General features: G+C 37.8%; 1 protein-coding gene across 1 annotated transcript; it reads left to right on the forward strand.

Moving 5' to 3' along the window:
* Positions 1–1,166: 1,166 nt before the first annotated feature.
* lsm14b (LSM family member 14B) lies at positions 1,167–11,985 on the forward strand. The gene is made up of 9 exons (XM_067371421.1): positions 1,167–1,287; positions 2,703–2,866; positions 2,937–3,072; positions 3,152–3,289; positions 7,857–7,943; positions 8,020–8,181; positions 8,330–8,486; positions 9,838–10,003; positions 11,902–11,985. Exons 1-8 carry the CDS (start codon positions 1,167–1,169, stop codon positions 9,998–10,000), a joined length of 1,128 nt encoding a protein of 375 aa, XP_067227522.1. The 3' UTR covers positions 10,001–10,003; positions 11,902–11,985.
* The last annotated feature ends 1,069 nt before the right edge of the window (positions 11,986–13,054 follow it).

The following is a 13,054-nucleotide window of genomic DNA, read 5'->3' on the forward strand; positions in this document are numbered from 1 at the left end:
AATTTTCAAATTGTTTGTCATAAATCAACATCTCAGCAAAATGTTATGGGGTTTCTAAATCAAAATATGACTTTCTGTTATGAAACAGGACATTGATTTCATACATGACCTCTGTAGATTACACTTAATCATGAACTTAAATCATGTTTATCAGGCATTTTAGGAGATACAACAAGTGAATAGGGAAAGAAATTATATACCAATATTCCTATTCATTATTAGATATTATTATGAAAATGTTGCCAATTATTACTCCCATTATTACACTTACATGTTGCTCCAAGAATACATTAATATGCATATTAGATACAGTGTATAGATGCATTGGATTGAATGGGAAAATCTGTATGACAGTTTTACCCACATATTGCATAAAGTAAAATGGTATATCAATTCATTCTGTTCTACCTTTCATAACATAGTTAGGAATTATCTTTATACAAAGTTTGGTTAAAAAAAAATCCTGAAGCCTAAAAATTGATTGGTGATTTAAAAACATCCCATTGTTTTTGCCAATACATGTAATTTCATGTCATTTTATTTTTTAAACAAATTAGTCCTGGTGTCCACTACAGAGGACATAGCATAACATATGAATAAAATATCCTTTTTCAATAATGTTTTCCCCCCCTCCATTTGTTTCTTATGATCTAAAAACAATATAATGACGTGAAAAAAATACTATATTCAAAAAACGTTGTTTTTTTTTCGGGGTCTCAGAAGCATATACAATCACTTTAAAAGAACGTTATAAGAATCATTGAATGTTTATTTATAAACATACATTAATGTAAAATACTGTTTATTTTTATCTGTTTATTTCTCAAAGTTGGCTTTTAATGATATGGTCTGTAAACGCTTTTTTCTTTCCCCAAAATAATTTTATTAACCATTTTCTAAATTAAAAATGCAGTATTTTTCAGTTAACGAAACGCAAGCTGCGTGAAAACGCGGACCAGGTGCAGCGGGTCAAATGGAGGGCGGGGTGAGGGAGTGAGTCCTCTCTATAAAGCACACTAATGAGTGAGCTGCTCCCTTACTAGAGCGAATTGTTTAGGACGGTAATGTTAATCATGGCGCCAGTGTTGTAGGTGTTCGTTTGAACGGGGGATTTAGCCTGTGTTCGAGCCTTCTTTAATTAGCTGAAGTCGTTTATTTTTGAGATAATGAGCAGCGGCACTCCTTACATCGGCAGTAAGATCAGTCTGATCTCTAAAGCTCAGATTCGCTATGAGGGAATATTGTACACTATTGACACTGATAACTCGACCGTGGCCCTGGCGAAAGGTGAGTGTCACAAGGCATGTGGATGTAAGTTAGCCTATAACAATCCCAGTGTTGGAAGTGGTGAACTTATATCAGTTTTCAAACGAATTAATCACCGGTATCCACCAAGAAATCGTCGGATTTTGATTAAATTAAACGAATAGTTATTTTGAGCCGCTTCCCTTCAATGATAGAATCAAATAGACGTTTATTAAAACATTTAAACAATGTTAATGTATCACGTGTTTACAGACGTCACTAATGAACCCGAAAGGGTTAGTTCACCCAAAAATGAAAATAATGTAATTTATTACTCACCCTCGTGCCGTTTTACACCCGTAAGACCTTCATTGTTCATCAGAACACACATTAAAGGATTAGTTCACTTTCTAATTAAAATTTCCTGATAATTTACTCACCCCTGTCATCCAAGATGTTCATGTCTTTCTTTCCTCAGTTGAAAACTAGTTTACTTCAATGGAGCCCAAACGGTTGAAGGTCAAAATTAGTTTACAGCGATCCCAGACGAGAAATAAGGGTCTTATCTAGAGAAACCATAGCTCATTTTCAAAAATTGTCATACAATATTCTAGTGCAAGTAAATAAAAATTAGTTCAAACTTTGACCTGTGGAGGGCAGTAATACACTTAGAAGTGTCTACACTGCTGGAATTCTAATAAAGAAGAGAGCTAGTTCAAGATGAGCATTTGTTAAAATGTATAATTTTTTTTATTTATTTGAAAATGAGCGACGGTTATAAGACCCTTATTCCTCGTCTGGGATCATGTAGAATGCTTTGAAGCTGCACTGAAACTGTAATTTTGACCTTCAAACATTTGGGTTTACAGTACAGTGGATCAATATTAATATTATAAAGTGACAAGAATATTTTTGGTGCGCGAAAAATCAAAACGACTTATATAGTGATGGCTGATTTCAAAACACTGCTTCAGGAAGCTTCGGAGCATTATGAATCAGCGTATCGAATCATGATTCGGATCACGTGTCAAACTGCTGAAATCGCATGACTCTGGCGGTCCGAACTGCGGATTCGACACGCTGATTCATTATGCTCCGATGCTTCCTGAAGGTTTTTTGAAATCGGCCATCACTAAATAATTCGTTATTGGTCTTTTTTGGCGCACCAAAAATATTCTCGCTGCTTTTTTTTTTTTGCTTTTTTTTTTTTTTTCACCCTTGAACTGCTGCAGTCGCGCAAATTAGACCTGAAACCTAGTTATGATCGAATGTAATAAAACCTCCTCATTTGATAAGTCTTATTTGAGTCTGTCCAGTCTTGAAACCGGTTTTATTGAAGGAAATGGACGTTTGGTTCAGTTTGAGCTCTGTTCTTGGCTGTTTTATAAGGGGTACCACATTCTTTTATTTGACCATGACACAAAGCTGTAGCTGAGTATGGTCTTGGTTTTTGTCAGTGAGGTCTTTTGGAACAGAGGGGCGACCGACGGACCGGCCTGTGCCACCGAGGGACGAGGTCTTTGAGTACATCATCTTCAGGGGAAGTGACATCAAGGATATCACGGTCTGCGAGCCTCTGAAGATTCACCACAATCTTCCTCAGGACCCTGCTATTGTTCAGGTTTGTTTCATTCCACACGAGTCTGTCCAGCACATTTCAGAAGGCAGGCTGATTGACTTCCTTTCATTAGTCGTCTGTAGGGACATCATCAGTTCACTACCCATCGCAGGGCAGCTACAGCCCGTACAGAAGCATGCTGCCCTCCTACAGCCAGCTGGCGGCCAGCTCTCTCCTCAACCAGCAGTACGCAGCGGCGCTGGGCCTCGGTAAGCTGACCAGCCAGTGGAGATCATGTGATAACAAGAGCAAGTGTGTGACTTCTCATTGTCTGTGTCTGAGGATCAGGTTTGCATGGCGTTCCTGTGCGGAGGGGTCCAATGGTTGAGCAGGCTGTTCAGACTGTGCCTACAGAGAAAAACGCACAGAAGAAGGGTTTGACCGGAGCGCAGCAGCAAGGCGGAGAAACGGGCCGAGCGCAGAGGGGCGTCCGAGGAGCCCAGAGAGCTGCTGCCTTCAGCGGTGAGTGATTCAAACACAAAGTTAACTTGCATTCATAAACCCTGAGCTTTCAGCTGCTTAACCCAAACATTGCTTACTCATGGTGTTTGGTGTCTGGACACTTTGAACACAGTAGTTCTTTTAAGGGTTAGTTCACCCAAAAATGAATTTTGTCACTACATGCTCACCCTCATGTCAAAAACCCATAAGTCCTTTGTTCATCTTTGGAACACAAATTAAGTTGGTTTTGGTGAAATCCGAGGATATCTGATCCACACGTAGGCAGCAACGTAATTGCACCCTTTGAGGTCCAGAAACATATTAAAGACAATGTTAAAGGTGCCATTGAATTTATTTTATTTTTTTTAAGATATATGTCTAAGGTGTCCCCTGAATGTGTCTGTGAAGTTGCAGCTCAAAATACCCCATAGATTTTTATTTTTTTATTTTTTTAACTGCCTATTTTGGGGCATCATTATAAATGCGGTGATTCAGGCTGCGGCCCCTTTAATTTGCTAGCGCTCTCCGCCCCCTCCCGAGCTCTCGACTCTATCACTGCATAAACAAAGTTCACACAGCTAATATAACCCTCAAAATGGATCTTTACAAAGTGTTCGTCATGCATGCATGTCTAATCGCTTAAGTATGGCATTTATTTGGATGTTTACATTTGAGTTTGATAGTGCTCCGTGGCTAACGGCTAATGCTACACTGTTGGAGAGATTTATAAAGAATGAAGTTGTTTATGCATTATAGAGACTGCAAGTGTTTAAAAATGAAAATGGTGACTGCTCTTGTCTCCGTGAATACAGTAAGAAACGATGGTAACTTTAACCACATTAAACAGTACATTAGCAACATGCTAACGAAACGTATAGAAAGACAATTTACAAATATCACTAAAAATATCATGTTATCATGGATCGTCAGTTATTATAGCTCCATCTACCATTTTTTTTGCTGTTGTCCTTGCTTGCTTACCTAGTCTGATTCGGCTGTGCACAGATCCAGACTTTAATACTGGCTGCGCTTGTCTAATGCCTTTCATAATGTTGGGAACATGAGCTGGCATATGCAAATATTGGGGGCCTACATATTAATGACCCCGACTGTTACGTAACAGTCAGTGTTGTGTTGAGATTCGCCTGTTCTTTGGAGGTCTTTTAAACAAATGAGATTTATATATGGAGGAAACCATGGTGTTTGAGACTCACTGTATGTCATTTCCATGTACTGAACTCTTGTTGTTCAGAGTTCAGTTGTTCAACTATGCTGAGGTAAATTTAAATTTTCAATTCGATGGAACCTTTAAAATAGTCAACGTGACTGCAGTGGTTCAACCTTAATGTTATGAAATGTCGAGAATACGTTTTGTGTGCAAAACAAAAATGACTTCATTCAACAATGTCTTCTCTTCCCTGTCAGTCTCCTACGCTGTTTACGCTGTGAACGCAGAGCTTCTGTTGAATTAAGTCACTGTTTTTGTTTTTGCACAAAACGTATTCTCGCCACTTCATAACATTTAAGGTTGAACCACTGCAGTCACGTGGACTATTTTAATGTTTCTAATGCGTTTCTGGACCTCAAAGGGTGCAATTACGTTGCTGCCTATGTGTGAATCAGATACCCTCGGCTCTCATCAAAAATATCTTTTGTGTTCTGAAGATGAACGAACGTCTTACGGGTTTGGGATGACATGAGGGTGAGTGACTAAAGTGTTGGTTCACCCAAAAATGTCATTTATTACTCGCCCTCATGTCGTTCCACATCCATAAGTCCCAAGTTCATCTTCGGAACACATTTATTTTTGATTAAATCCGATGGCTCAGTGAGGCCTCCTAAAGACAGCAATGCCACTGTAAATTTCAAGATCCATAAAGCTACTAAAAACCTATTTAAAACCGTTCATGTGAGTTCGGTGTTTCTACCTTAATGTTATAAAGCGACGAGAATACCCTTTTCGCGTGACTTTGGTGCTCCGAACCGCTGATTCGTAAAGCTCTGAAGCAGTGTTTTGAAATCAGCCATCACGAGATATTGTTAGTCGTTATTTTGTTTTTTGGCGTGCACAAAATATTCTCGTCTCTATAATAAAGGTAGAACCACTGTACTCACATGAACTGTTTTAACTATGTTTTTAGTAGCTTTATGGATCTTGAAATTTACAATGGCATTGCTGTCTATAGAGGCCTCACTGAGCCATCGGGTTTAATCAAAAATCTTAGTGTTCCGAAGATGAACAAAGGTCTTAGGGGTGTAGAATGACATGAGGGTGAGTAATGAATGACATTTTCATTTTTGGGTGAACTAACCCTTTAACAGATGACTGAATCAAACTGATGCTGAGAAGGTCTGCCTACCACTCCTTTTGTTTAATGGTGGTTTACTACAAACAGCCTGAGTTTACAAAGATAATACAGCTATAGATAGTACGCATTGTTGTAGTAATGTTGTGTGATCTGTGCTGGAGGTTTCAGAACAGGTCGTGTCTCAACACGCACTACTGCTCGATAGTGTTCAAGTGTGCGTGATGACCGCACATGTGGCTAGAGCTTTTGATCACACTTGTTCGTAAAAATGCAAGTTTGTTTTTTTTTTTTGTTTTTTTGTTTTTTTTTGCATTTAAATTCTTGAACTCTGAAACTTTGTATTGAGCACTTGTTTATTTGCCTCTTTGACAAACTGCTTGCTGTATTCCTCATTTGTAAGGTCTTTAGATAAGTATCTGCAAAATGAATAAATGTCTGTTTAGTCCTTCTGTAAGAGGACACGCTTGTTTTGCTCCAAATAATAATGTTGCAAACGTCTTCCAAAATGCATCTACTCCTTCACTGATAAATGTCCAATTTGTTTTACTAAATATGTATTATGTAATTCAACATCCCCTGGGAAGTTCTTCTTCCTCATCTTGTGACATCTTGAATATGACAAGAGTCAATTGTAAATTCAATTTGTCTTGCAGTTTCATCCACTTTTAGTTATTTTAGCTGTACAACAGTGTTATTTTGCAAACTGATTTATCATAATGCATTAAAAAAAGTAATTATAAATGCACTGGTTTAGCACAAACCGTTTTACAGTTGACTGCGCTTCTCATTTCCCTATAGTGCTTAATGAATGTGAAGTCTCACATTCACAGAAAAACGCTTGCTTTTGCGTTGCAAAGTAAGGATACACACATTTGCAGTCACTAAACGCACACTGAACCCACACTATCTCTGAAACCACTTCAGAGCAGTACGGAGGCCAAGCATATCGCAGCATTCAGGATGTTCAGGAACTTGTGCCCCAATTTCATGACGTGTTATTTTTGATTGGATGTTACATTTATCTCTGGAGTCTAGACTAATAAAATATGCAACCCTTTATAACCAAATTATGTATTTTGTAAAATGTTTGCACCACAATCATGCTCTGGTTCAGTGTGTTCTAAGTGTTCAAGTGGGCATGAAGACCACAATCATTTTAAGACCTTTTTAGTACTAGTCATTTAGTGAAGTACAGACTGCAATTGTTGGTATTGAGATGGATAATTGACTTGTGCAGCTTTTTAGGAAACCCCAATGCTGCTGCTTGAGCTTCAGAAAGATGCGTTTTTCTTTTTTCCTCCCCTATATTTTTTTTTTTAAACGTGCCCTAGATTCAAACATTGAATTTACCTTGGCATAGTTTAACAAGAGTTCAGTACATGGAAATGATACAGTGAGTCTCAAACTCCATTGTTTCCTCCTTGTGTAAGTCTTTGTTTAAAAGACCTCCAAAGAACAGGCGAATCTCAACATAACAGACTGTTACGTAACAGTCGGGGTGTACGCCCCCAATATTTGCATATGCCAGCCCATGTTCAAGCATTAGACAAGGGCAGGACGTCTGGATCTGCACAGCAGAATCATCAGACTAGGTAAGCAAGCAAGAACAGCGAAAAATGGCAGATGGAGCAATAATAATTGACATGATCCATGATATCATGATATTTTTAGTGATATTTGTAAATTCTAAATGTTTTGTTAGCATGTTGCTAATGTACTGTTAAATGTGGTTAAAGTTACCATCGGTTCTTACTGTATTCACGGAGACAAGACTGTCGTTATTTTCATTTTTAAACAATTGCAGTCTGTATAATTCATAAACACAACTTCATTTTTTATAAATCTCTCCAACAGTGTGTAATGTTAGCTTTAGTCACGGAGCACAATCAAACTCATTCAGAATCAAATGTAAACATCCAAATACTATACTTGCGCGATTAGACATGTTGCATGACGAACACTTTTTGTAAAGATCCATTTTGAAGGTTATATTAGCTGTGTGAACTTTAAGGCAAGCGTGAGCTCTTGGGGCGCGGAGCGCGAGAATCAAAGGGGCCGCACTCCCTGAATCGGCGCATTTATAATGATGCCCCAAAATAGGCAGTCAAAAAAATTTATTAAAAAAACCCCAAAAACTATGGGGTACTTTGAGCTGAAACTTCAGACACATTCAAGGGACACCTTAGACTTATATTACATCTTTTAAAAACATGTTCTTCGGCACCTTTAACTTTGTTCTGCAGGTGATTCAGCTGCACAATCGGGCGTCTTGAAGGAACAAGGTCAAGCTAATGACGAGAACAGGCCTCCAACCAGTCGCAGAAAACCGGGTAATGAGGGTTGTTCCATTTTAATGACAGTTTGGTTGACATAGACCATCTCGTCCACATGTGAGGTGTCTTACAGGAACTCGCCGGTCCAGGAACCGCGGTCGAGGTCAAATCCTTGTAGGCAGCACGAAGCCCAGCACCCTGCAGTTCGAGTCGGACTTTGATTTTGAAACTGCAAATGCTCAGTTTAATAAAGATGACCTGGAAAAAGAGATTGAAGACAAGCTCAGTGTTGAAGGTATTTCACTCTGACCAGTCAACACTTGAGCTTCAGGTTGCATACGTGCCCTTGAAAGTCTTCTAAAAGAAGACTGCAGAATTCACTGTTTTTATTTATGAGCCAGCAGTGATTAGAAGCATTTTGTGTTTCTCCACTTTCCTGTCAGAACCAAAGGAGACCCCAGAGGAAGGAAGTGATAAAGAGCGGGAAAAGTCTGCACCTGAGAATGAGAGCGCTGTTAAAGAGGATCCGCTTGGGCCCAAGTGCTTCTACAATAAAGCTAAATGCTTCTTTGATAACATCTCCTCAGAGCTCAAGTCCAGGTATAACCCTAATGTTAGAAGTTTCTATCAAATCTCAAACTGATGGGACCAAATTTTTTTGGCCATTCCAGGATGACACAAGTTTATAATACTAAATCCACCAAAATCTTACTGTCAAAACTTTCTTTGAAATGTTATTAGATTGTGCTGGTTTTAACCCTGTGAGAAACCGGTTTTATTCAGTTAACTCTTTTGAAGCTTTTAACCAAGTTAAACCAAAAGTTTAGCTAAAAATAAATGAAAGGTGCCATCGAATGAGAAATTGAATTTACCTCAGCATAGTTGAATAACGAGTAGAGTACATGGAAATACAGTGAGTCTCAAACACCATTGTTTCCTTGTGTAAATCTCATTTGTTTAAAAGACCTCAGAAAAACAGGCGAATCTTAACAACACCGACTGTTACTTAACAGTCAGGATCATTAATATGTACACCCCCAATATTTGCATATGCTAGCCCATGTTCAAGGCGTTACACAAGGGCAGCCAGTATTAAAGTCTGGATCTGTGCACAGCTGAATCATCAGACTAGGTAAGCAAGCAAGAAAAATAGCGAAAAATGGCAGATGGAGCGATAATAACTGACATGATCCATGATAACATATTTTTAGTGATATTTGCAAATTGTCTTTCTAAATGTTTTGTTAGCATGTTGCTAATGTACTGTTAAATGTGGTTAAAGTTACCATTGTTTCTTACTGTATTCACAGAGAGGAGCCGTCGCTATTTTCATTTTTAAACCCTTGCAGTCTGTATAATCCATAAACGCAACTTCATTCTTTATAAATCTCTCCAATAGTGTGTAATGTTAGCTTTAGCCCATTAGCCACACATGGGCTTCTATCAAACTCATTCAGAATCAAATGTAAACATCCAAATAAATACTGTACTCGCAGGAATCGACGCATACATGCAGCATGAATGAACACTTTGTAAAGATCCATTTTGAGGGTTATATTAGCTGTGTGAACTTTTGTTTATGCTGGTTAAGGCAGTCGAGAGTTCGCGGGGGAGCGAGAGATTTAAAGGGTCCACGCACTGAATCTGTGCATATATAATTATGGCTCAAAATAGGCAGTTAAAAAAATTAATTAAAAAAATCTATGGGGTATTTTGAGAAACTTCAGACACATTCAGGGGACACCTTAGACGTATATTACATCTTGTTAAAACTGGTTCTAGGGCACCTTTAAACACTTGATATAGTTATCATAAATTTCTCGCCATGAAAATGGCCACAAAAGCTGGCATGGTGAAAAAAAAAAAAAGAGAAAAAAAAAGTCCAGGTGTAACCCATCCGACTGTCTTTCCAGCTGGAGTGTTTCTCATCATAGTTTCCTTTCTCCTCCAGACGTACCACATGGGCTGAGGAGAGGAAGCTAAACGTAGAGACCTTTGGGGTGCCCGGTCGCTATCTGAGAGGCCGTGGTTTTCGGGGGACCTTCAGAGGGCGACGGGGCAGAGGGGCAGTGCAGCGTCCCCTTCCACAGAGAGTGGGCAGTGGACGGCTGTGAGACGTGAGTCGAACTCTGTATAACTGAGCAGGGCGGCACTGTAAGAATGGAGGATGTTTATTTGGTTTCTCCCTTGTATTCAGTTTTTAATTTAGTCCTTTGTCATGTACATTTGTAGTTTTTATCATATTTAATCAACCTTATTCTGTTTCTTAGTCAGGTTTTAGTCTACATTTCTGAGCATTTTTGTCTAACTTAACATCATTATGCAGCATGACGAAGATGTGAATTATCCAGGTTATTTTGCTCAAAATTATAGTCAATTATAATGCATAGAAATGTATTTTTACATCTCATTAGAATTATTGCACTTTAAGCACAAATCAAGTCATCTAGTTTCCTGATTATAGGCCATTTATCATATAGGCCTACTGGTAAAACAAACTTCTCTCAATTTTGAAATTCCTAGTAATTCAATAATTCCAAATTACATGTTTTTTTTCCTATTAAAGCAACAGCAAAACTTTTTATCATCACAAAGAGGTTGTGTAAGTGCAGTTATTCCGTAAACAAAATCGCAAATATAGTTGATCCATGTTTGGATTAATTACAGTTCATCACTGACTGTTTGGCAGATTTAGTCGCAGAAAACGGCACAAGTGAAGGAACACAGACTGACTGAATGACACTTTCATTTAAGCAGAATATCTCAATGGAGATCGCTGAACTCCAGATTACGTTTGTCTGTTTTCAGATCATCAGCGCTGCTTCCGCAGTGTAGAGCGAGTTTGTGTGCGCATGGTTGCCAGATTGCAAAGATTAAGTAAAACAGCCAGAAAACATGTTCTTTTAACAAAAGCTCTGATTAAGGGATTTAAATTCTTAATCTGGCAATCGTAAGCATGAATGCTTGTAGCGGCTTGTTAAAAATGGTCTGTAATTTATCAAATTAGATTTTTGGTCAATTTAGCTAAATTCGTCTTTTTTCATCAGCTATGTTGCATGTTGATATTGTCAGTCATTTATTGCTGTCTAGTCATGGAAAAAAAAAAAAAATTCAGAGAACATTATGAACCTATAAAACCTTTGTTCATCTTCAACACACATTAAGATATTTTGATAATCTGAAGTTTATCACCTATAGATAGCAATAAAATTACCTCATTCAAGGTTCAAAAAAGGTACTAAAGACATTGCTAAAATGGTCAACTGGACTGCAGTGGATCAACCTTAATGTTGTGAAGCGATGAGAATGCTTTTTGTGTGCAAAACAAAACCCAAATAACTACTTTATTCAACCATTTTTCCTCTTCCCTGATAGATTTGTACCCAGTTGTTGTAGTGAATGTAGTTCAGTGCTTCTGTGTTTACGTCAGAATGCCGGCTCATTGTTGGCGGTCTCCTGTGTCGGCATCACACGCATGCGTCGTGCTGATCACGTGATCAGCGTCAGCCAGTACGGAGTCTGTGTCCTGATGTAGAACCTGGAAGCTCTGCACTGCGTTCACTGCATCAACTGCGTATGACAAATTGTTAAATGCATTATCTTGTCTTTGCGCACAAAAACGAGCTTCATAACTTTAAGGTTGAACCACTGTAGTCATAGACTAATTTAACAATGTCTTGTCTTCTCTAGACCTTGAATGTGGTAATTTCATTGCTTTTTATGGGAGATTATAGATATTTGATGAAATCTGAGGTTTTTTTGTGTTCTAATGATGAATGAAGGTCATATAGGTGAGGGTGAGTACTTGATGACAAACTTTTTGGGTGAACTAACCCAAATGTTTGGGTCACATGCTGGACCTCCTGTGGTCAGTCATGATCATATGCTCTTCTCACCAACCACTCAGTTCCTAATGGATGAATCAAATTCCACCAGCAATTGCAGTTTCATGTTGATTTTAAGTGAATGGCTACCTCTATGGATTATACTTGTTCTTCATACCTCTCTCCTCCAGATGTGCGTTGCCTTCCTGTGGGACGGGGCTGAGTTGGCCTTGTCTGAGTTTGATTTCCAGTGTCCAATCTTCAGTGGCTAATATTATTTTTCTTGTCATCAAACAAACTCATCCTGTAAAAAATGGCTGCATTGATTGTTAATTTTCATTTGACGTTAAAATGGCCTTTTTTCTTTTGTTTCATGTATGTGAAGAACCTGCATCTTTGCCATGTGAATGCACCTGAATCTATCTAATGATTGTTGCATTTTGGGATAGCACTTTTATTTGTATGTATGGCCAGTTATTTGGTTGTACAAGGATATGTATTTGGATGAAGTAGATAAACTTCAGTCTATGGTACGTGATGATCCCCAATACATTCTTATTTATTATAATATTATTATTTTTTTTTTTTTTTTTTTGTAAAATTGTAAGGGGATCTTGTTCTTGATGGTAATTGATAATAAACATATGAAATGAGAAATCTTGAGTCTGTATCTTGATCAAGAGGTATGGTGGTACGAGTTTTATGGATTCTGGGTTTTTTTTTTTTTTTTTTTTTTTTTTTTTAAATGCAATAGGTTTATTTAACATGTAGTTAGTACAGAAATTGAATAATCAAATGTAAAAATACTGCATAGTCTTCAATGTATGAATTAAATATAAATGTACTCTTTATAAAGCTTAAAGTTATTCATTCAAGAACAGTAAGTTATATTCGGTTTGATTCATGTTAATGACATGGCACAATGACAAATCCATCTTAAACGATCATAAAATACTCAAGCATTAAGTAAACCTTTTAGGATGTGACCAGAAAAGCCAGTGGAAATCTGTCAGGCTGTTCCAGTTCAATTAGTCTTACATTACCTGTCAGATATCTCATTTTTGAGAAGTCTCGTTTTTTTAAAGATGCTTTAAATTGAGCAAAAGTGACTGTAAATACATTTACAATGTTACAAAAGTTTTCCATTTCAGATAAATGATCTACTTCTGATTCATTAAAAAATTCTGAAAAAATTGTACACTGAACATTTGACAATCAGAAATGTTTCCTGAGCAGCAAATCTTGGAATGATTTCTGAATGATCATGTGACACTGAAGGCTGGAGTAATGCTGAATATTCAGCTTTGATCTCAGGAATAAATGTAAATAAGTTTACTATATATT

Source organism: Chanodichthys erythropterus, chromosome 20 (genome assembly GCF_024489055.1).
Source record: "Chanodichthys erythropterus isolate Z2021 chromosome 20, ASM2448905v1, whole genome shotgun sequence".
NCBI classification, from domain to species: domain Eukaryota; kingdom Metazoa; phylum Chordata; class Actinopteri; order Cypriniformes; family Xenocyprididae; genus Chanodichthys; species Chanodichthys erythropterus.

Excerpts from the sequence above, each read along its gene's own strand:
- lsm14b (XM_067371421.1), top strand. The coding sequence starts at position 1,167 with ATGAGCAGCGGCACTCCTTACATCGGCAGTAAGATCAGTCTGATCTCT. Across the intron at positions 3,073-3,151 it reads CGCAGCGGCGCTGGGCCTCG|GTTTGCATGGCGTTCCTGTG; the intron begins GTAAGCTGACCA and ends TCTGAGGATCAG. Across the intron at positions 3,290-7,856 it reads AACGGGCCGAGCGCAGAGGG|GTGATTCAGCTGCACAATCG; the intron begins GCGTCCGAGGAG and ends TTTGTTCTGCAG.